A 23,092-nucleotide genomic window follows, 5' to 3' on the forward strand; every position below is an offset into this window, starting at 1 on the left:
AAATAAATATGATCTGTATTCTTCTGTGTTCTTTTTTTCCACGCTTACTCTTTTGACGTTTGTTTTTGTCCGGCAAAAGTATTGCAAGCCTGTGAACATCGATTTGCAGAATCAGGAACAGCAAAACAAATTGATCACAAAAAAACAACCTTTGTGTAAAAGCAACATAATATCCAAATTACGTCTTGTATATGTAGGGCAAAAGTTCCTGAAATAAAACGATTTGTACAGTTCTGTCTTTCTTTTAGCTGCGCTTACAGTTTTGGCATGAATCTCTTGCTCACTGTGAGATAATAAACTTGTCTCCAGCGCAACGACTTTGATCTTTCATGTATTCATACTCTTGTGTAATCGACGTGCCATCCTCAATAAGACCGTCTCTTGCATGATACCCAGAAATTTAGAATATTCTGATCTAATATGATTTCTGACCTGTAAGGCTGCCAGAATTATAATCATACACTGTTTAATAATAGGCCGGAGGAGAACTGGCACCCCGACTGAGTCTGGTTTCTCCCAAGGTTTATTTTTCTCCATCATGCCCTGATGGAGTTACGGTTCCTTTGGTCGCCTTTGGCTTGGCTTGCTCAGTTGGGCACACTAACATTATGAATTATAAGTTATTTAACTAAATATACAAATAGAATTAATTAATTAGGTCTTATTAAATTCTATAAACTATAATACTGATCTGCCCACATTGTCGCTCTATGATAAATTAAAATAAGCTGATAACATCACTGTTTTCGTCCAGAACGACTGTACAGCCAAATCTAATTTTGTTGCAATATTGCCCTCTTTAACACTGTGAAGCTGCTTTGACACAATCGTGATTGTAAAAGCGCTATATAAATAAAGTGGACTTGACCCTCTTCTGTATCTTATTAGTGAACAATTATCAGTTATTTTGGTTGTACCTTATTTTACAGTACGTGCAGTTACAGTGTACTTGTACATGGGCAAGGGTTAGGTTTAGGTTCAGGATTAGGGCCCCACTTTATATTAGGTGGCCTTAACTACTATGTACTTGCATCAAAAAGTAAGTACAATTAACTTATAATGTTCATATTATATTGCAAAGCACTTTTGCTGATATTGAGGTGCGGGATACAGATAGAGCTAGGGACAGGTGTGGTGGTGTGGGTCAGTTTAAGGGTAGAGTTAGGTGTAAGGGAAGTGCCAACTGTGAAATTACAAATGTAACTACATAAATTTATTACAGATGTAATTACATGCAGGTAATTTTGAAAATGTAAGTACAATGTAAAAACATGTATGTACACAATAAGTGCATTATATCAAATGATTAATTACAATGTTAGTATATAGTAGTTAAGGCCACCTAATATAAAGTGGGTCCAGGATTAGTATCCAGTTAGTACCCAGTTATCATAATTACTATAATAAGTACATCATATATACATACACAGCCGGTCTGTAAAATAAAATGCTATCATTTTTTAGTAGAATACGACCTGGAGTTTCATTTAGATCTTCCCACATGAAGCAGTTGGCTTTCTTCACCAAGCAACACATTTGACCCGCTGAAGTCTCCACTGTCTCACACACAATAACAGATGATACCTGTGACATGTAGTCACCCCACTCAAACTATTCAGAAAAGGGCAGACAAAAATCAGGATGTAATGTAATGAAGAACTAATAAAACATTAACTATTAATCTAGTGTAACCAGATCACAATGCCAAATGTGACTTATATTGCTGGAGTTCACGAAATCTTCCAGAAGAAACTAACTTCTGCAGGTTACATAGCAATATGACAGAAAATCTTATCAATCCAATCTCTTATTTGCTCTTGTAGAAGTTGAACTGCATATCTCATTGAAGGGGAACCTTGATGTGGTAATTTCTCATAACTGCAACTTTATATCTCACACTATAAATATATATTACAATCTGACTTGGTTTTCCACAAAGTGACTATAGCTCACATTTGCAGCTCTATTTCTTACAATTGTGACACTTAATTGACAATTGTGAGAAAATTGCAATGACAAAACATAAAATTGCAATTACGTTTCATAATTTTTCTTTTTTCTCTTAAGTGGAAATGTGTATTTCTGGCTCCTCTTGCTGAATCTGACACAGAGACACTGAAGATTCAGGATAAACCCCAAATCCAGCATAGAGGGGTTCAGTGAATGTGGTGTTGAATGTGTGTATGTGTGTGAGTGTGTGTGTGTCAGAGACGCTAAAGAAGGACAGAGTGCCGGCTGGCACGTCTACATACACTCCTAATCTATTAGAGCGAGCTGAAGGGCCAGATACATCAGTGCTGATATTATTGAACCAGACCGTGTAATTCATATCAGAACAGTACATACTCCAGGACTTTTCATTGAGTCCAAACCAACAGTCAATCCCACATTTCCTGCTGATTCCTTTATATGCCACTGCCACATGACCCGAGCCACTCCATCTAACCTCCCAGTAACAGCGTCCCGTCAGACTCTCTCGACACAGAACCTGCTCCTGGTGCTTAAATCTCTCTGGATGACCAGGATATGACTGATGATCTTTCACACATGTTGCCTTCCTGTTCTCCTCAGACAGAATGAGCTGAGTGTGTGCTGTGTTTGGATCCAGTGTCAGAACACAGGCATCTGAACATAAAAAGAGAGATTAGAAAATCAATGACAATATGACATTGCTAAATATACAGTCTTGTTCAAAATAATAGCAGTACAATGTGACTAACCAGAATAATCAAGGTTTTTAGTATATTTTTTATTGCTACGTGGCAAACAAGTTACCAGTAGGTTCAGTAGATTGTCAGAAAACCAACAAAACCCAGCATTCATGATATGCACGCTCTTAAGGCTGTGCAATTGGGCAATTAGTTGAAAGGGGTGTGTTCAAAAAAATAGCAGTGTCTACCTTTGACTGTACAAACTCAAAACTATTTTGTACAAACATTTTTTTTTTTCTGGGATTTAGCAATCCTGTGAATCACTAAACTAATATTTAGTTGTATGACCACAGTTTTTTAAAACTGCTTGACATCTGTGTGGCATGGAGTCAACCAACTTGTGGCACCTCTCAGCTGTTATTCCACTCCATGATTCTTTAACAACATTCCACAATTCATTCACATTTCTTGGTTTTGCTTCAGAAACAGCATTTTTGATATCACCCCACAAGTTCTCAATTGGATTAAGGTCTGGAGATTGGGCTGGCCACTCCATAACATTAATTTTGTTGGTTTGGAACCAAGACTTTGCCCGTTTACTAGTGTGTTTTGGGTCATTGTCTTGTTGAAACAACCATTTCAAGGGCATGTCCTCTTCAGCATAGGGCAACATGACCTCTTCAAGTCTTTTAACATATGCAAACTGATCCATGATCCCTGGTATGCGATACATAGGCCCAACACCATAGTAGGAGAAACATGCTCATATAATGATGCTTGCACCTCCATGCTTCACTGTCTTCACTGTGTACTGTGGCTTGAATTCAGAGTTTGGGGGTCGTCTCACAAACTGCCTGTGGCCCTTGGACCCAAAAAGAACAATTTTACTCTCATCAGTCCACAAAATGTTCCTCCATTTCTCTTTAGGCCAGTTGATGTGTTCTTTGGCAAATTGTAACCTCTTCTGCACATGCCTTTTTTTTAACAGAGGGACTTTGCGGGGGATTCTTGAAAATAGATTAGCTTCACACAGACGTCTTCTAACTGTCACAGTACTTACAGGTTACTCCAGACTGTCTTTGATCATCCTGGAGGTGATCATTGGCTGAGCCTTTGCCATTCTGGTTATTCTTCTATCCATTTTGATGGTTGTCTTCCGTTTTCTTCCACGTCTCTCTGGTTTTGCTCTCCATTTTAAGGCATTGGAGATCATTTTAGCTGAACAGCCTATCATTTTTTGCACCTCTTTATAGGTTTTCCCCTCTCTAATCAACTTTTTAATCAAAGTACGCTGTTCTTCAGAACAATGTCTTGAACGACCCATTTTCCTCAGCTTTCAAATGCATGTTCAACAAGTGTTGGCTTCATCCTTAAATAGGGGCCACCTGATTCACACCTGTTTCTTCACAAAATTGATGACCTCAGTGATTGAATGCCACACTGCTATTTTTTTGAACACACCCCTTTCAACTAATTCAACTAATTGCCCAATTGCACAGCCTTAAGAGCGTGCATATCATGAATGCTGGGTCTCGTTTGTTTTCTGAGAATCTACTGAACTTACTGGTAACTTGTTTGCCACGTAGCAATAAAAAAATATACGAAAAACCTTGATTATTCTGGTTAGTCACATTGTACTGCTATTATTTTGAACAAGACTGTATATACATTGTATATATACAGGTATGTGTGTGTGTTCAAAAGTTAAAAAATCATTATGTCTTACATACAGCAGTGTATTGGCATAGGCCATAGTAATAACAACAACAGCAGCAGCAGCAGTAGCATCATAGCAGATCTACTCTGCTAAGACCAAACATACTGTATCTACATTGTCATATCCATTACTATGGCAAACACTCAGAAAGAAAGGGGGTGAAATGCTGTTTAGTAAATGGAAATGGACTGCATTTATATAGCGCTTTTATCCAAAGTGCTTTACATTCTTGCCTCACATTCACCCATTCATACACCGACGGCGATGTCAGCCATGTAAGGCGCCATCCAGCTCGTCGGGAGCAGCTGAGGTTAGGTGTCTTGCTCATGGACACTTCGACACTTGGTCAGGTGGAACCGGGGATTAAACCACCAACCTTCTGGTTTGTAGACAATCTACATGAACCACTGAGCCACTGCCGCCCCTACCGGCTATGCAGACCTTATGACTATATGAACCGGCATACTGTCATACCGGCTATGACAGTATGTTTCATGCATACTGAGCTTTTTACACTGTTAAAGACTTGGATTCCCATCCTAAACATAGACAGAGTTTCAAAAAATAAGTTGGAAGTTTTTGATGGAGTATTTCTGTGTCAAAAATACTCCTTCTGGTTTCTCACAAGTTTCGGAAAGTTTTTTTAAATTTGGGTCTGCTTGACGTCGACAGAGCGGAGTGTCCTTGTATGGGCCGTATGGCTCTTCTCCCGGAAGGGTGCACGCGCAAACGACCAGAGAGTGAGAGAGCAGATGCACAACGCCCATAAACGCTGCACTCACTGCTGTCACAGGACTTCACCAAATCAACAATGTTACCAAAGAAGTGTGTTTTTGATGGAGCGGTCCCAGAGATAAAGGATAACGGTCGTGCTTTGGAAGCAGGCAATGAGTAAAACTGCTTCAAATGTCTATGTTGTTGGCTATCGTCGTGCAAGTAAACATCAGTAAACAACACAATCATTTAGTTAATTTATCAATGAGGCATGCAATGTATGGTGTGTGTTTAAATACATTTGTTTAGCTGACCACTATAGGTGTCAGTTTGTTTATTGTAAAACCACCCAAACATAAACCTAGACAGTTTTGCTTGCGAATGCTAAGGTTTAGTCGCATACACTAGTCTATGAATCCAATCATGTCCTCATAAACCACAAGTAAACGCACACATATGTTGACAAGCCACTAAATGTATTAACGCGCGATTAATGCAGCGCACATTTTCTGTTTGATCCATGGTGTGGCCCGTAGTTGGAAATTGAGATAAGCCACAGACGTAAAGGATGCAGTAGGGAAAGAAAAGGGGTAAGATTAAAGGAAGTGTATATAAGATTGTAGCCAAAACTGGTGCTGCAATCACTATCCCCCTTCCCCTGACTCGAGGTTGTCAGATTGGCTGCAGGATCAGCAGGAACATTTGTAGATCTGCAGCTGTGTTAACTAGAGCAGATCTGGCAACCCGGATGCAGAAACACTACTGACTTTGTGACTGGTCGATAGGTGGAGGGCGGAGCTTCAGGCCTAAACATCACCGATGTTTTTCTTAATGTCTGTTTCTGCGATGATTTCTTAATGTCTAGTGACATATCAGGGCCATTTTATGATTCATTTAAATATATTTCTTACATACAGTTCCTTTAATTTATCTATTCTAAACCAAAAATGCAGTTATTGCTACCATATTTTCTGTCTAACTTTTATTAGACTCCAGGTCGAAAGAAAAGTGCGTTTTTACACTGAGCACATTCTCTGCAGTCTGAGCATGAATACACTGCAAGCTCACTCTCACTCATATCTGAGGTAAATCATTAAACCCATCACCACTTACAGTAAATGTATTTTATTGAACTAAATACATAACAATCGGCTAAAACTAATACACAGGTTACTTTTCTTAACAAGAGCACTGCCAAATCCGTATTTCTCACAGTGTTCGTGTGAACCACGGCAAAGTTAGGCACACACACATAAAATACCGGCAGTTCAATAGGGAACGAATAGGGAATGTTAGACGAGGTCGAAGTATTCATAGGACAGTTAGGGGGCAACGTGGAGGCATGATGGGGAGTCACAATGACAGTGACAGTGGTCTGAGCTGTGCACACCCGGTGTATGCTCAAGGCAGATCTGGACGCACTGCTAGTAGCAGGAGCAGATGCGGTGTGACACGGGGCAGGGGCTTTTATGCATAATATATAATATATATGTGCCCCATATATGGAATCAGAGTGTCTACTGTATGTAGTAAATGGAAAATCTCTACAGCAAAAGGCAAACCGTTACATGCATTCGGTTTGTTTTGACCATTTATTAGTAATGATTTACACAGTTTGTTTGCTATTTACTATTTACCTGAACATTCAGTATTGTGCAATATAGCACACAGAAGGTGAGGGACATTTTGTGGGGAAAGAAGTGCTACATTTTATCATTTAAACAGACTTTTTATGAAAATTTGATAATCCAAGATTGCCACACTATATGACCTCATAATATGCAAATTATATGGTAATGTTTAGGAAAAAACCTCTGGTGCCTAAAGGGTTAACTAATTTGTAGGCTACTTACATTTAAATTACACAAAATAAGTTTATAATAATAATAACGTTATAATAATATATTTTAATATTACACAATCATGTTTGTACGCAATTCAATCATACATTAAATAACTATTAAATAACAGATTAAGTAGAAATTCAATGAATATACAATATTGTGTAAATAATAAGTTCATTTTTCTAGCTGACTAGCTAGTTTTTGGACATTGAATGACTTTTCTAAGGTAAATGTAACATTGTGTGACATTTTATGGACGTCTTTTTGCAGTTGAATCACTGATTGAACGATTACACGGTTTTCGGTAAGTTGCACTGTATCTTTCAATATATGTTCCGATGTTCATCTATGTTTATTTTGTGTTTTAACCGGTAATAAAGCGGAAAAGATGTGTTCACCTAGTGCTGCCTCTTTGCTTTGCTTTGCTTTGAATTTCATAATAGAATTGACAGAAATTGTTACATCAGAAGTAACAAAGCTTATTTTTATTTATTAAATGAAGGACCACAACAAAGGTTTGTTCATACATCTACTGAAAACATCATAGACTGAGAGATCCGAATCTTGGGATTAATAATGGTTCTTCAAAATGAGAATCAATTAAAATCGAGATTTTTTTTTACCCAGCCCTACAAGTTTGTGTGTGTGTGGGTGTGTGTGTGTGTGTGTGTGTGTGTGTGTGTGTGTGTGTGTGTGTGTGTGTGTGACCTGGTAATCCCTACGTTATGGGGACAAAATGTCCCCACAAAGATGGCAATATCCGAAATCCTTGTCCTTGTGGGGACATTTTTAGGTCCCCATGAGGAAAACATCTTATAAATCACACAGAAGAAGTTTTTTTGAGAAAGTAAAAATGCAGAATGTTTCCTGTGATGGGTAGGTTTAGGGGCAGGGGCAGTGTAGGGGGATAGGATGTACAGTTTGTACAGTATGAAATCCATTACGCCTATGGAAAGGCCCCATAAAACATGGAAACACGACATGTGTATGTGTGTGTGTGTGTGTGTGTGTATGAGAAAACCTACATTTTCTCAGGCCTGGCGTGATTCTGAAATATCCTCCATGTTCCAAACTATGCAGGGACAAAAACATAAATGATATGCGGTAAGATTTTTACAAATTGTTTAAAAAAAAGAGTTGCACGTCAATTTCTGTATTAGATGGAACTATTACCCTTAAGGTTTTGTGAATATAGCCCCTGGTTTAACATAATAAAACATTACAAACATTGCGAATAAGAGACCAAAAGTACTAAAAATTGTTAAATAAGTACTGCAAATTGTGATAGCATTTAATCATTTAACACTTGACTCTCTTAAATCCTAGAAGAACTTAAAAATAAATTGGTTGTAGTAATTTGTTTTTTTTTTAAAGTTTTTTTTTCAAAAGAATTTGGTATTAAAGTAACAGTCTCAAAATTAACCACTATTCAATACTTTTGTGAGATTTGTGGATGTTGCTGTATTACAGCCAGATAAAAAGTAATGAGACCATAAAAATATTTCACAAGCAATTCTTAATAAAAGATCCTTCTTAGGGGACCAAATCACATATTAGTCATAACTCCTAAACATACTTGAGTATCTGCAGTGAGTAGTTAGGATCATTCAGTTTGTCTGAGAGCAGCTTGACTCCTGACTGTCCTGGGTGATTGTAGCTCAGATCCAGCTCTCTCAGGTGTGAGGGGTTTGAACTTAGAGCTGAAGACACATAACCACAGCCTTCCTCTTTCACCATACAGCCGGACAACCTACAAAAACGTAATATTGATAAAACATTTTTTTTTTTTTGTCCATATAACATACCCCTAATTAAAAAGTACTGGGCAGCCAAAATATCTAAGATCAAATCTTATATACCTTAGTATCTCCAGCAGACAGTTTGGACTCTTCAGTCCATCAGAGAGCAGCTTCACTCCTGAATCTTGCAGGTCATTGTTACTCAGGTCCAGCTCTCTCAGGACAGAGTTTGAGGAATGAAGAGCTGCTGCCACAATTTCACAATGCTGAGCAGTGGGATTACAGTTAGTAAGACTGAAAGAGAGCAAAACACAAAATAATTCAATTTGCAAGCTCTTTCTAAAACTGATATTTCAATAACATCAGCTTCATTGTAGTAAAAAAAAGGGAATTCTAAAAATGAGCAAATTATACTGAAGGTAAATTATTTAACAACAGAAACTGTAATTCCATTTAGAAAAGACTCTGTATTGAAACTCATGGATTAATCACTCACCAAGCTTTCCTGCAGTTGATCACAGCTGGTATCAGTCTTCTTCTCCCCTCATCTGATGTGTTGTATTTCATTGGATCAAGCTCATTCAGTGGCTCCTTTGACATCTGAAGCATGTAGGCGATTGTTGAGCAGTAAGCAGTAGAGAGTTTCTTCTCTGAGTATTTGTCTGATTTCACAAACTCCTGAATCTCTCTGGACAGAGTCTGATCTTTGACTTCCTGCAGACAGAGGAACAGATTGAGGGATCTTCCAGTGGAGAGTTCATGTCCATCTTTGATCTTCTCTTTAATGTACTGTGTGGTTCTCCTGATGCTCTCTGAGCTGTTCTCTGTGTGTGTCAGTAGATCCTGTAAGAGTCTCTGATTGGACTCCAATGAGACGCCCAGCAGGAAGCGCAGGAACAGATCCAGGTGTCCAGTTTCACTTGCAAGAGCTTTATCAATTGCATCCCTATGCAGATTATGCATGACATGACACAAATGCAATGTGTCAATATGTTTGATAACATAATGATAAAATGCATATAAAGCAGCAAGAAACTCCTGGACGCTCAGATGAATGAAGCTGTAAACTTTCCTCTGATGAATCACAGATTCCACCTTGAAGATCTCATTGCAAATCTCAGAATACACTGCGGCGTCAGTGACGTCTATGCCGCTCTCTCTTAGGTCCTCCTCATAGAACATCACATTGCCCTTTATCAGCTGTTTGAAAGCCACTTCAGCAAGTTTCACAATCACTTCTCTGTTGGACTGCAGGAGTTTCTCTGGATCTCTCTCTTCATACTTCTGATTCCTCATGTTGATCTGAATCAGCAAGAAGTGGATGTACATTTCAGTCAAAGTTTGAGGGATCTCTTCACTCAGATCTTCTTTCAGGAACTTTTGAAGCACAGTGGATGAGATCCAGCAGAAGACGGGTATGTGGCACATGATGTGGAGGCTTCTTGCACTTCTGATGTGTGAGATGATTCTGCTGGCTTGATGATCACCACTGATTCTCTTCCTGAAATATTCCTTTTTCTGAGGCTCATTGAATCCCTGAATCTCTGTCAGACGTTTGATATATTTGGAGGGGATCTGATTGGCTGCTGCTGGTCTGGAGGTGATCCAGATGAGAGCCGAGGGAAGCAGTTCTCCTTTCATGAGGTTTGACATCAACACACCAACTGATGAAGTCTCAGTCACATTAGAAACTTTCTGAGTGTCTAAAAACATCAGTGTGATTCTGCTTTCATCCAGACCATCAAAGATGAACACAACTTTACATTCCTCATAAATCATTGAGCCCAGATCTTGAAGTTCAGGATGAAAGTCCAGCAGAAGTCTGTGAAGACTGTACTGATGATCTCTGATTAAGTTCAGCTCTCGAAATGGAAGTACAAACATGAAATCTACATCATGATTGGCTTTTCCCTCGGCCCAGTCCAAAATGAACTTCTGCACAGAGACGGTTTTTCCGATTCCAGCGATGCCTTTAGTAAGAACAGTCTTGATTTGGTCTTTCTCCTCACATCCCGGTTCAGGCGAGGCTTTAAAGATGTCATTACAGTCGATTGGAGTGTCTTGTGAGTGTTGTGTTCTGGCTATTTTCTCCATCTGTAAAACCTCATGTTCTTCATTCACTCCTTTTCTCTCTCCCTCGATGATGTAGAGTTGTGTGTACATTCTGTTTAGGATGGTTTCATTCTTTAGGAGTTTGGTTCCCTCAAATAATGTTGCATACTTGTTCTTCATGCTGGTTTTGAACTGGTCTTTGACTCTCTGCAGTTCTCCAGTCTCTAGTGTGTGTGTCTGCAGGACCACTTCAGTTTTGTCCTGCCTGATTTGAGTCTGATAGCGGGATGTAAAGGATGCTACATATCTGAACATACAAAAGACACAACATCAACAAAATGTAAGCATTAAAAAGGTCACACATTAATATGATCTAAAGAGGGTAAATGTACTTTCAACTTAAATGTAAAGGTTGATAGCAACCGGAAATGCCTGAATATGCAAATGCATATTAGGATTAAGATTGCGATTAAGCTTTTAAATCTTACCTGTTTATAATCCATTTTGTTAAGTGTACATAACAATCGTCCAGACAAGACGATCACAATAAGTTATATTAATAATTATAGTAGTATTAATAGAAAAATCCTCTGATTTAATTTTAAATACAATTAAAAACCGAGAGGCAAGATGCAAGTTGCATTTGAATTAAATGAGAGTGATATCAAGATGTGCGCTGTGCGTTGCTGTTGACAGCGGTCAATATAAGGAAGGAAATCCCGGTCTTCCTTAAAATGCATAGAGCTGCTAGTTTTATTTGTTGTTTGTTGATTTTCAAAGATAAAACTTGTTGAAATGGTTTCAGTGTGTGCATCTGTTCTTTTTGTACTCTTTCATCTCATTTGAACAAAACCATAATAATGCTGACAACCGTGATAATTTGGGCCCCTATAATCGTCATATGGAATTTTCATTTAGTTTCATCCCTACCTGTATCTGATGCAAATTACAAAATATTGAGATTGCAACAGCATGCATTATATTTTGAACTCTGAATGATCAGCCAAATCCGAACCAGCTGATTAAATATTCCACTGATGGACAGTGTTGACACTCAAATTGATGATGCAAAAGACGGTACACGCGCAGTGAGGCCAATAAAAAAAGGCTGAGTGACGGAGTAAAATAATGATGCAGTTACAACAAGGTGTATATAATTTACTTAGTCAACACTACAGTAGCTTCTGTTCAGTTTGTTTACTGCTTCTCTCATTCTAGTCAATTCTGAACTCTTCCCTCTCTTGATTAAAGCTACTGATGAATGGTTGCCAATTAAAACTCTGGCAACCCTATCTGCTGCTTTCCCTTAAAAATGTAGCATAAGGGAACACTTTAAAACAATATAACTGTTTGTACTAATAAATAAAGTTAAAATAAAGTAAATGTAATTTATTTTGAATAAAATAGTTCAATAAAAATATTTAGATATTAAAAAATGTAAAGTAAAAAACATTTTTAGATTAACTGCTCCCAACTGATATAAAGTAAAAAAAAAAAAAAAAAAAAATATATATATATATATATATATATATATATATATATATATATATATATATATATATATATATATATATATTTTTTTTTTTTTTTTTATATCAGTTGGGAGCAGTTAATCTAAAAGTTTATCAATATAGTTTACCAAATAAATAATTTATCAAATAAAATAAAAATCAAACAAGGTGAAGTACTTTTCCTTTCTGTGTTTTACCTTTCTGTGTTTATTATATAATGCCCTTTTTGTCAGAATAACAACATAAATGACTTTAGTGTGATGTATATCATTAGCGTGTGAAATAAAATAATAAGATAAGATATAATAAGATAAGATATACTTTATTGTCCCCGAAGGGAAATTTGTTTTGGACTCATAAATTTCCCTTCGGGGACCAATCACTCCGTGAAACTGAATGTTGATCACTCACCTCTAATTGGTGAGTGATCAACATAATATATTATTCATCATAATAATAATATATAATATATTATTCATCATAATATATTATTTTTCTCCTGAGTCTTTGCACACAGAAACACTCACATACTGTAATCAGGTATGCATATATCACTCTTAGATTAATCTTTGAGCAATTGATTTTGTTTATTTAACATTTTTTAATTCGTATTGTGGTTATTGTGTCTTATTCTGGTTTTTATTTTTAAATTATTTAATTCTAATAACTATCCTAGCAATTAAATTATTTTCCTAACTGTGAAATACTTGCTCCCACATTGAGTAACTGACTAGATGCACATTCATTGTAAGGCCAAATGAGGGCAGGCTGCCTCAGCTGTGAATCTGGTTCCTCTCAACGCTTTTTTCCCTCCACCCCCTAAATGATTTAGGCCCTGTTTCATGTTTTTGTTCTGATTATTGTTGGACACTGCTAACTTTACGTGTAAACAGGGTTGAAAATGTTTTAAGGTTTGTCTACTAGGTTTTGTCTACTAGGTTTGCCGGATCACTTTCGTAGTGTTGATTCTCATGAGGTCAAATGTGTTTAAAAAGCCACAAGACAGACTGGGAATGACTGCTGCTTTTCATCATCTTTCATGTTAATAAGTAATGGGTCCTGCACACTGTGCGATTTTTCAAAATCCTTTGCGAATGCCCCTTGTCAGACTGTACGAACATGATCCCCAATGTAAGCCATGTCACACTGTAAGATCTCAGTTGGCATTAACGTCAGACTGCACGATACAGAAGGCGCGCTAAAAACGGACGCACAAGAAAACTCGTCCGGAGTTTTATATCATCAGTGAATGACGCGTTCAGTGACGGTGAGCTGCATTACACGCGGGACTGAAATGCTGGCTACAAAGAAATCTCTAGTACTCGTTTTGGTCATAGTTTGTCTTGAAAAACGGAGATATTTGACGGCCGTCGTAGGAGAAGTCACACTGCAGGATTGTGTGCCAAATCTTCTGACACTGCCAGAATTTCGTCTGAGGTTAAATTTGATCGCAGCGCTCATTAATCGGCTGCTGGTGAACATGTCAAACTAACGACCAAAGACGTCAGACTTTAGCCTAGGATCAGAGAAATCTTTTAGGATTTGCTAAATTTGTCTAAGACGGCCAAATCGTGGCCAAAATCGCACAGTGTGCACCCGGCTTAAGTTGCATGAGCTCATTTCATCCATTAGAAGAAGAAAAAAAAACATATACAGTACAGTATATACACAACACCTTGTGTAATATATTTCTAACAACAGCACAAAAAAAATCTTGATACCAAATCTTACAGAGTTTTTTTACTTGCCACAATTGAAATTGTCTATTCACTGGAGACATTAAATCAGCACTAGGTAACTTTTCAACCTTGATAATATATTTTCAAGACTCTTGTGATGAGACATCGACTTACAATAGGTTGAATGACACGTCTGCCATAGCCTGATGGGGTCTGTATCGTTTTTAATCGTACTTTTAAACTTCGGGTTTTGGGTAGTAGCCCGAGAACAAAAAGAACTACAAAATTCGACTGCTTTACGGCATATACGTCACTTCCACCAACACCCACAGTTCCTTAAATTCGGACGTGCGAGCCCAACTTTGTTCGTCGGATAATATAGTCATGTCCGAAGCAGCAGAGACAAATAAGAAAGAAAAGGTTTTGTTGGAGGAAAGCAGTAAGAGGAAACTAGAAAGTGATGGGATTAAAGGCAGGACGAGGATCAACATGTGACCAGCGTTTGCTCGTCGGTGTGAGCTGAAGGAGGCGTGCCCGACCGATGCGGTCCTGCTTGTTAAGGTGATTACCTACCACTCAAACATTGAACTGAAGTATCATATAGGTTCTGGAAAACGCTAACCAATAGACTACTATAATGACACTGGCCTGTAAACGTGAGCATCGTGATTATTTGGCGTTTGAAAAAAATAAAACCCATGAAATGATATTCATATGACATGCTGAAACATGCCACTGACTGTACCTGGGATGAAGACATTTCACACGCGCCGCCAGAAGAACACCTGCATGTGAACTCCTCCTGCAGTGTTCAGGGGAACTGTTAGTGCTGCACCAGTGCTGGGGCCGCTTTTATGAAGTTATTTGGCCCGTATATTTTTACAACCCGCCCCGCACCCGTGACCATTAAATAGACATACGGGGTCCGTGGGTTATGAGACGACCCACGCATCACTAGTTCAGGGCTATCAGGGCTGTCATGTCAACAAATGCCCGTGTGATGGCATCCCCTGTTGTAGGATGACAGAGCTTACGACAGTAGTTGAGGACATTATTTTTTCCCAACTGTAGTGGGACCCCGAGAGCAAAAGTTGCCAAGTGCTGCTTTAAGCATACATTAAAGCGGTGGTTTCGACTTTTTTTTCTAGGCTTGGTTGTGTTTATGGAGCGCAGTATAACATATCTTAATTCTTCTTTTTTTTTGAAACGCCGTATTTTTCTTATATTTTACATTTATTCCACACCGCCGTCTCCACTGTCCTTTGAACGTAGGCATGTGCTGATATCAATTTTTCATGTTGCGATTAATTGATGAAGTTTTATCACGATATACAATATTATCACGATATTGAAATAAGTTGCACTAGAACTATTTTTGTAAGAACAAAAATAACTGAATATTTAAATACAATAATGCACCAAAAATATATACAGCTCTGGAAAAAAAATGAAGAGACCACTCTTGAGAAATCAATGTTATGTGGTCTCTTGATTTTTTTTTCAGAGCTGTAAAAGTACAATTTTCAAACAGATTAAAGTGCAAAAGAATTAGGCTATAAAGAACAACAGGTAACAAATTACAATAAGGGCTCATTAGTTAATGCATTAACTAAGATTGAGCAATAGCTACATTTGGTACAGAAAGTATAATGTTTTTGTTAATGTTAGTTAAGAAATACTGATCATTGTTAGTTTTATCTTAAGTCCATTAAAAAAGTTATTTTGATTATTTATTTTAATGTTATTAAAAAGTAACTAAGAAATTAACATAGAATGATTAATTCTTTATAAGTATTTTTCATTGTCAGTTTGGTAATAATGAATTAACATGTTAACTAATGAAGTCGTATCTCAAAGTTATACTGAACAATAACAAATAATTAGAACAGTTCTAATTATTAGGGTTGTAGTCTAGATTAAAACATAAAAATGTTTAAATTTGAAAATAAATAGCCTATTAAGTCTTTAAGCATTGAGTATTTGGTGCTGTGATGAACAACATTGAGATTACAAAAACGAATGGCTGTTTTAAAAACTACACGCGTTTTTTTGTTTGTTTGCTGGTTTCCGGGGTAACCGGCTGCATTCTGCAGTTCATCAGCGCCCTCTGCTGTCACTGAGCGGCACTTCAGCAGCGCGTCTCCTTCACCGGTTCAGTCATGTGCAAACGCACGTTGGGCTTGTTTATATCTGAGCGCGTGTCCCTTTGACGCAGAATACAGCGGTGTTGAGCATTTATACGGTTGATGGGCAAAGTATTCTTGAGTGCATTATAAAAAAAAATATAAATTTTTAATAAATTATTATTTACGATATTTTAAAGTGCCCACGATAACAATATCGTGCATATTCATTATCGTGATAAATCGCATTATCGAAAATCGGCACATGTCTATTTGAACGGCTCGTTTGCTTCTTGCTTCTATGAAGCCCATCCCTCCGAAAAACGCAATGGTCTTAGATTGGTTAGATGGCCAAATGTATGTAAAGTTTCATGTATTTCTATTGGCTTAAGTGCCAAGCACAGGTTGTCCGGAAACGCCACGCCCACTTTGTTGTGTGTTCGTGGGGGCAGTGTTTATGTTAATGGTATGGGTTTATGATGTCACCAACCCAGGAAGAAGCTCGTTGTAGTCCAAACCGGCCGTTCTTGTAGGCTATAAACTGCCATAACTTTAAAAGACAATATCTCCGTTTGCATTGAACTTTCAGCGCTGTAACTTTGTAGATACTGTTTATGCTCAAGCAGCGACATTACACACTAACAAAAGTTAAAAAAGTGAAATTGCATGCAACCACCCCTTTAAGGTCCTTACAGGTCTTGGCACCCACCTCCAAGTTTATGTTCCCTATTTAATACACTATCAAGCTGATCAGCTGAATTAGGTGTTTTAAAGCTGCTTTACAACAATATTTATTGTGAAAATAACTGTAGCCTATTCATCCTTTTAAAAATGTTGGACCTACTGAATCTAAAGTTTGTCTATCAATCCGCTGTTCTAATTTGTTTTACTGGCTTGCTTGAATGCACTGTAAACTGTTCTGAAAGCATCTGCCAGATGCATGCATGGGTATCAAACTTTACCTGGGGTCAGAGTTGAAAGTAATGGGGTTTTGCATGGACTGATCACTCTTCATTGACACACAGCTGGGTCCTGCATCATGCTTGTCATTCTCCTTCCGGCCTTCTTCCGTCTCCTCACAGTGATGCATTTTGAAGGTGTGTTCTTCTCTTTCACCTGATTTAGGCAAGGCAAGGCAAGTTTATAGTTACATTTATCAGTTGCTGTACCACTGCTGAGCGACCGGGTCACCGGATCGGCTCCTCAGCGAAAACCAAAAATGTGATGCATCCGCTCCTTATTTATACCTACTGGCGCTGCAGGGTGGAGCGTCAGATGTAAATCTCGAATGCTAATTTGGCCCGTTTAGTTACATTCAAAGTGGATCTGTCTTTCAAAGGGATCCCCAATTCGTTGGTCAGTTCTGGCGCAACATTTTTATTCCCTCCTTCAGGGAATAAGGGTTACATATGTAACCGAGACGTTTTATCAAATCATACAATATCAAAAGTGGCTAGATAAAGTGGGCTGGTGGGATTCAGGTAAAGCCGGAGAACTTTAACCTTCAGTAATTATACTAAAATTAATCAACCCTTGTATGGTGTTCGGGTCTGGTGGACCCGTTTTTATTTTCAATCAAAAGAAAAATGATGCGATTAATTATTTTTTCAAACTGATGAAACCGGTCGGACCAGTTCACCAAATTGAACTGAATCGTTCTAAACGGTTCGCGTGTCAAATCAGGGCTGATCCCACAAGTTATTAACTTTCTGACATGAGTGACAGTCTCTCCGACTAGAAATAATCTAATATCTTGAAGTAGATGCTGTAACTCCAATCGTTAGCTTAAGTGAGACATGTTTTGCTGAGAGATCTGATGAACTCACGAGCAGCTGATACTGAGCATGCGCGTGTAACCGAACGTACCGGTTGTCGGATCTCGGATCAGCAGTACAGAATCAAAAACCGTTTCTGTCGGACACGTTCGATACTGAGAACCGATGAGCCGATGAGCTGTGCATGCGTGTTATTTGTTCAGAGGAACGAAATAAAGGTTAAGTGTATAAAACTAATCACGTTTGGAAACATCATAACAAAGCTGTCTTATCACTGTATTATTTTAAAGTTTGGAAACAATGGATTGTAAAACGGTCAAATTAAACATTTATTTGTTTTATCAATAATGCATGATATTTTCAGGAACAGCTTTTATGTACAACTTCGCAGTGCAGAATCGTGAACCGTTTCTATCGGACACGTTCGATCTTTCGGACATGTTCGATTGTGTGAACCGGTGAGCTGAGATACTGAGCATGCGGGAGAGCGTCGTACCCGAACTGTTTCTCTCGGACTGGGACAGCTGATGCTGATAATACATGAGCCCGGGTGAACACTGAGGATTTGTGTAAGTATTATGTCAATGTAAGTTTATTTAATCCGTGTGTTTTTCGTAAATCAGTGTTTGCTCGACAGTGGCTGAACTGAGTGCTGTTGCAAAACATAAATGAAAAAAATGTATCCAGATTAGGGCTGGACAATAATTCAATATCAATATATATCGCGATATAATTTTTTTCAATAACGGTGATATGATTTTTAAACACATTTCCGATATTTCGATATGACTGACGTTCAGGGCGCATGCCATCAGAAAGAGCAGAACACGATTGGCTTCTTGCGTGATGACGTAGGCCTACACCACGGACACGCAGCCAGTGCTCAGCAGTAGTAGGCTGATAGATCCAACGCGGCACGTTTTAGCTACAAAGAGAGTTTCCCTGACCGCAACACAAATGTGACTGAACGAGCTTCCACAAGTAAGGAGAAATAAATAGTTGATAAGAGAAGAAAGACTAACTTTCTTTAGTGGCGTGGAAGTAGTTCGTCTATCTAAAGCACTATTCGCACGGGATTAGTATTATCTAGGGACCTCTGTGATTTAGAAATGACTCCCCCACATCTGAGTTTTGCGTGGCGCATTCGCACGGGATAAGCAAAGCCTGTGATTTTACTCGAATTTACTGACTTCTCCCGGATATGATGTTCGTTATAGATAGCTGTATGAAATCATAAACAGGCATCGATATCGTTTTGATTATTTTACAGTAACCTAATAAATAAATATAATTTCGTTCAGTTAGCGAACAGACGCCATGAACTGAGCTCAGACCAGCGGCAGGAATCAGATTTCATTTATCACGAGTAGGAAGCTGACAATATAGCCTACGGCGGAAGATTCAGTTTCAAAACTAAATGTAAAAGCGCCTATTTAAACAAGATTGTCATTGTACTATACTGTTCTGTTATGTTTTTCATTCAGAACAGTATTGATGTTAATATTAAACACACCATTCAATCAGATTACTCTCAAATTGATACTCATTCTAAAGTGAAAGTATAATCCGTGTGGGCGCGGCTGCACGGGAATTAACGGTGCGCATTATGAATGCAGACTTTATTCTTCGTGAAAGATAAAGATAGAAATGCTCACAGGGAGAAAAAAAGCTTGCAAAAAGTATATACAATCCGCCTAATCCTGGCCAAATCACAGAGATGTCGATTCGCACGGGACTAATGTTATCACAGGACCCCGGTGTTCAGCGAAATATGGTAGGTAGGCTAATTTGCGGGGGAATTTTTACTTTACAAATTACAGACATGGCCGATTCGCACGGGATTAAGTTCACAGACATTCTCTGCAATTATTACAAATCACCAGAGGTCCCCAGATAATACGAATCCCGTGCGAATGGGGCTGATATTAAACTTGTGCCGGAGAGGTGCCGACTAGGGGTGTAACAATACATCGACATAGATGCATCAATCTAATGTCTAACAATACGATGCCAAGCGTTACAAATAATCCATGTAGACTATTTATGTAAGAGGCAAGTGGCACATTTGTTTTAATACTTTCCACATTTGCACACAATGTCATGTATTAACACCAATGCGTTCATTCTCGTTTAAATTACCTTTCAAAGCTTGTGAAAGACGGTCAGACATGGCTTCACGAAAATGTATCATTTTCTCCTGTTTAAAGCCTTGCAAAAAGCAGCGTGCACTCATCTCAAACAGAGCACAAATAGGCCACTGAATTGAGTCTTATTTTATTTATTTTTTTGTGCTTCAGTAGATAAAGGTATAGTTTTGCATAAAAGGAGAATATAGCGCTATGAATCGTTCTTCACTGAAATTTATAACTTAAAAGAAAATGCTCAATAAACTGCGTCTGCGAAGTGAGAGTCTTGTTTATTTGATGGTGATTTCACATTTCTTGTTCGTATAAAGGCTAAATACAAATAAAAGGTGAACATTAATTTATTTGTACCGTTTTTATTTCTAAAATATTATATAGTTTTATAGGAGGAGGTTTCATAGACTTGGCAAATTAATTTGTCAGAAGTTTGTAGGTACAGAAATCCTTTGTGGCAGTTCTTGGTAGTTTTTCTAAAGCTTTTATATAGTTCATATCGATATCGAAATTATATCGTATCGACCAAAATTAAGAAATATATCGTGATATAAATTTTGGCCATATCGTCCAGCCCTAATCCAGATGATGATGATGTCAATAATCACTATTACTATACTAAGTTTTGATTACAAATACTTTATATGGATGTGCTTGAATGTATTTTCATCTGTTGCTATGATAGAAATCACGTCATTACGTAAAGACATAAAAGAACCGGAGATCTGTTTTTTTTTTTTACCGGATCATTGAAACGAACTGTCCGGAAAAGAACCGAACTTCCCATCACTACTTCCTAGGTTTTGTACCGTGCGCATGTGGGCAGATCCTGTAGCTATTGGGGCAGCCATGGTAGCGAGAGAAGGTGCCGGGCCAAGCCAATCACTTGATACGTCCCGAAAGAAAATAATGAGCGGTGTTTATTGCTGATTAAAAAGTCTAGAGTCACTTGATTTTTATACTCTCTCTTTCAGAGTACTTACATTTTAATTATGTATTGACATATAAATAAAGTTTAAACAAATTTGGACAAAAGTGTTTTAGATCATTCGTACCTACCCTAAGGTTAGCTACTAACATATTGAGAATCCCTTACGAAAGGAAAATATATTTACCAATATATTTTCTTGAAATATATTTTAATATATGGATTAATATATTGATGGTATTATAAAATATATTATATATTCATGCAATATATTGCAAAATATACAAATGATTGCCGCTTTCAATAGATTGCAATATATTGGAAAATATAAATATTAAATCCCATATATGTGAATATATTGCATGATATTTTCAAATATATTGCAATATATTTTTGTTTCGTAAGGGAAACTAACACATAAAACATGAGTTATGTGGATAAATTAAACTCAGACTCCCGTCCCACCCACTTTTAAAACAAAATGTTCACTTGCTTTTAGTCTACATTTTTAGAATAATATAATTACATTTCTAAATATCAAAAGTGGTTTACTTACATAAGTTTAACCGAGATAATTTCCGTTATCTGCACATGCATTTCGTCCTGTTTGAAATCCTCTATAAGGGGGCACCTTCATGACAGGGTATTTATATTATAACCTGCAATAATATAATGATAAACAACTGAACTTACCACACCATAGACCGAAGTAAATGTGTGTTGTGTTTTACATCTGCGCGTCTCTTCCGTCTCTTCTTGTTTTCTGGTCACATAAGGTGAGGCGAGCTGTGCTCTTTTCGACCGTCGGTGCTCTGCGAAGTGAACTTCATAGGGTACTCCGCCATCTTAAGTGAGATTACAGTCCGTACGTGTTCAGAAAACTCGAAGGGCACTGCATAGGGTACAAGGGTACATAGACATCACTTCGTCGGAAGCGGAGAGTGAAATGACTACCTGTTACTGCGCAGTAAGTCTAAAGATGGTAAAATAACCGCGGGGAAGGAAGTGCGCGAGATGTGACAGGAACAAACTATCATTATGTTTAAACGAGAGAAAAGACAAATCGTAAAATAAGCTAACATTTAACATTGCAACAAACATGTATCACTTAGTTTAGCTTCAAGTATAACAAATTATAACTAATTAATAACACATTTTATTTTAAATATACATATGTATCCGAGCCTTCATATAGGCTATTGGATGAACGTATGGTATTTTATATTACATGTTACTTAAGTAGGCCTATTTATGTCATCATACATTACAATGGCGTGAAGAGTGGTGCACAACCGAACGCTTTTGGCTTTCTCAGTTTGTGGAAATCCACAGGTTCAGAGTATTTATTTTCCCCCACATTAATTTCCCACATGTCTAGTATAATTATGTGGCTTTGTTTAATTAAAACAGTGTGTAATTGGTTTTTGACTTACCGCAAAAGTATGGAAGTGACCTGTGACAACATGCCCCATAGGTGGAGTTCATTAAAACATGAGCATATGACAGATTAAAATGTTATCTGATACAATCAAAAAATATCCATGACAAATTAAAATATGTTGTCAATAAAATACAGTTATTAACTTTTTTTTTACATGGCATTTTTAAATCATTTATTACAGTTATACGGCATTGTTCAAAACATAATAATAATGAATAATTTCTAAACATTGACGCTCAGTCTTTTTTTTTTCACCCTTTTCTCATACTTTCTCAATATAATTCATAAAAGTATATTATTTAATATTATATTTCTTATAGGGGCTCATTGTGTGACAACTGTGTGACTGGGACTAACCCCGGCTCGTGTCTTCTGCTGTTAGATCAGCATTAAAGAACAATCTCAACTGATAGAAGATTACAATATTATCCGATTTGTCTCATTTTAAATAAACACAAAAACAAAAACAGAGATGAAAATTTTCCATAAGTAAGAATCGTACTTTGCTATGATTAAATACACGTTCAGTGATATCTTCCAAGAATGGCATTTGTATTTATGTTTAATATAGTATAGATATGGCTGTTAAATACACTACGTTTGGTCATCCTGGCATGTGTGGAAAGTCTTCAACCATGTGTGTTACGACTAACCCTGTGTTTGGTTCTCCCCTATCTGCTCAGACACACCTTGTGTAAAGACACACACCTGAAACAGATATCCTGTGCTCCTTTAGTCTGTGTCTGATGATGGTGCACACATTTCTCAGGTGAAGTGAAC

At 37.6% G+C, this 23,092-nt stretch overlaps 1 protein-coding gene across 1 annotated transcript; it reads right to left on the bottom strand.

The window, feature by feature from the left end:
- Positions 1-1,195: 1,195 nt before the first annotated feature.
- LOC137072664 (NLR family CARD domain-containing protein 3-like) lies at positions 1,196-21,669 on the bottom strand. Its single transcript, XM_067440567.1, has 7 exons — positions 21,565-21,669; positions 16,993-17,146; positions 9,162-11,024; positions 8,786-8,959; positions 8,503-8,676; positions 7,952-7,998; positions 1,196-2,625 (listed from the first exon to the last, which is right to left on the bottom strand). Exons 2-7 carry the CDS (start codon positions 17,118-17,120, stop codon positions 2,063-2,065), a joined length of 2,949 nt encoding a protein of 982 aa, XP_067296668.1. The 5' UTR covers positions 17,121-17,146; positions 21,565-21,669; the 3' UTR covers positions 1,196-2,062.
- Between the last annotated feature and the right edge of the window lie 1,423 nt (positions 21,670-23,092).

The sequence above is a fragment of the Pseudorasbora parva genome, chromosome 4 (assembly GCF_024679245.1).
Source record: "Pseudorasbora parva isolate DD20220531a chromosome 4, ASM2467924v1, whole genome shotgun sequence".
Lineage (NCBI taxonomy): Eukaryota > Metazoa > Chordata > Actinopteri > Cypriniformes > Gobionidae > Pseudorasbora > Pseudorasbora parva.

Excerpts from the sequence above, each read along its gene's own strand:
- LOC137072664 (XM_067440567.1), bottom strand. The coding sequence starts at position 17,120 with ATGCATCACTGTGAGGAGACGGAAGAAGGCCGGAAGGAGAATGACAAG. Across the intron at positions 8,960-9,161 it reads ATCAACTGCAGGAAAGCTTG|TCTTACTAACTGTAATCCCA; the intron begins GTGAGTGATTAA and ends GCTCTCTTTCAG. Across the intron at positions 7,999-8,502 it reads TACTCACTGCAGATACTCAA|TTTGGAACATGGAGGATATT; the intron begins GTATGTTTAGGA and ends GTCCCTGCATAG.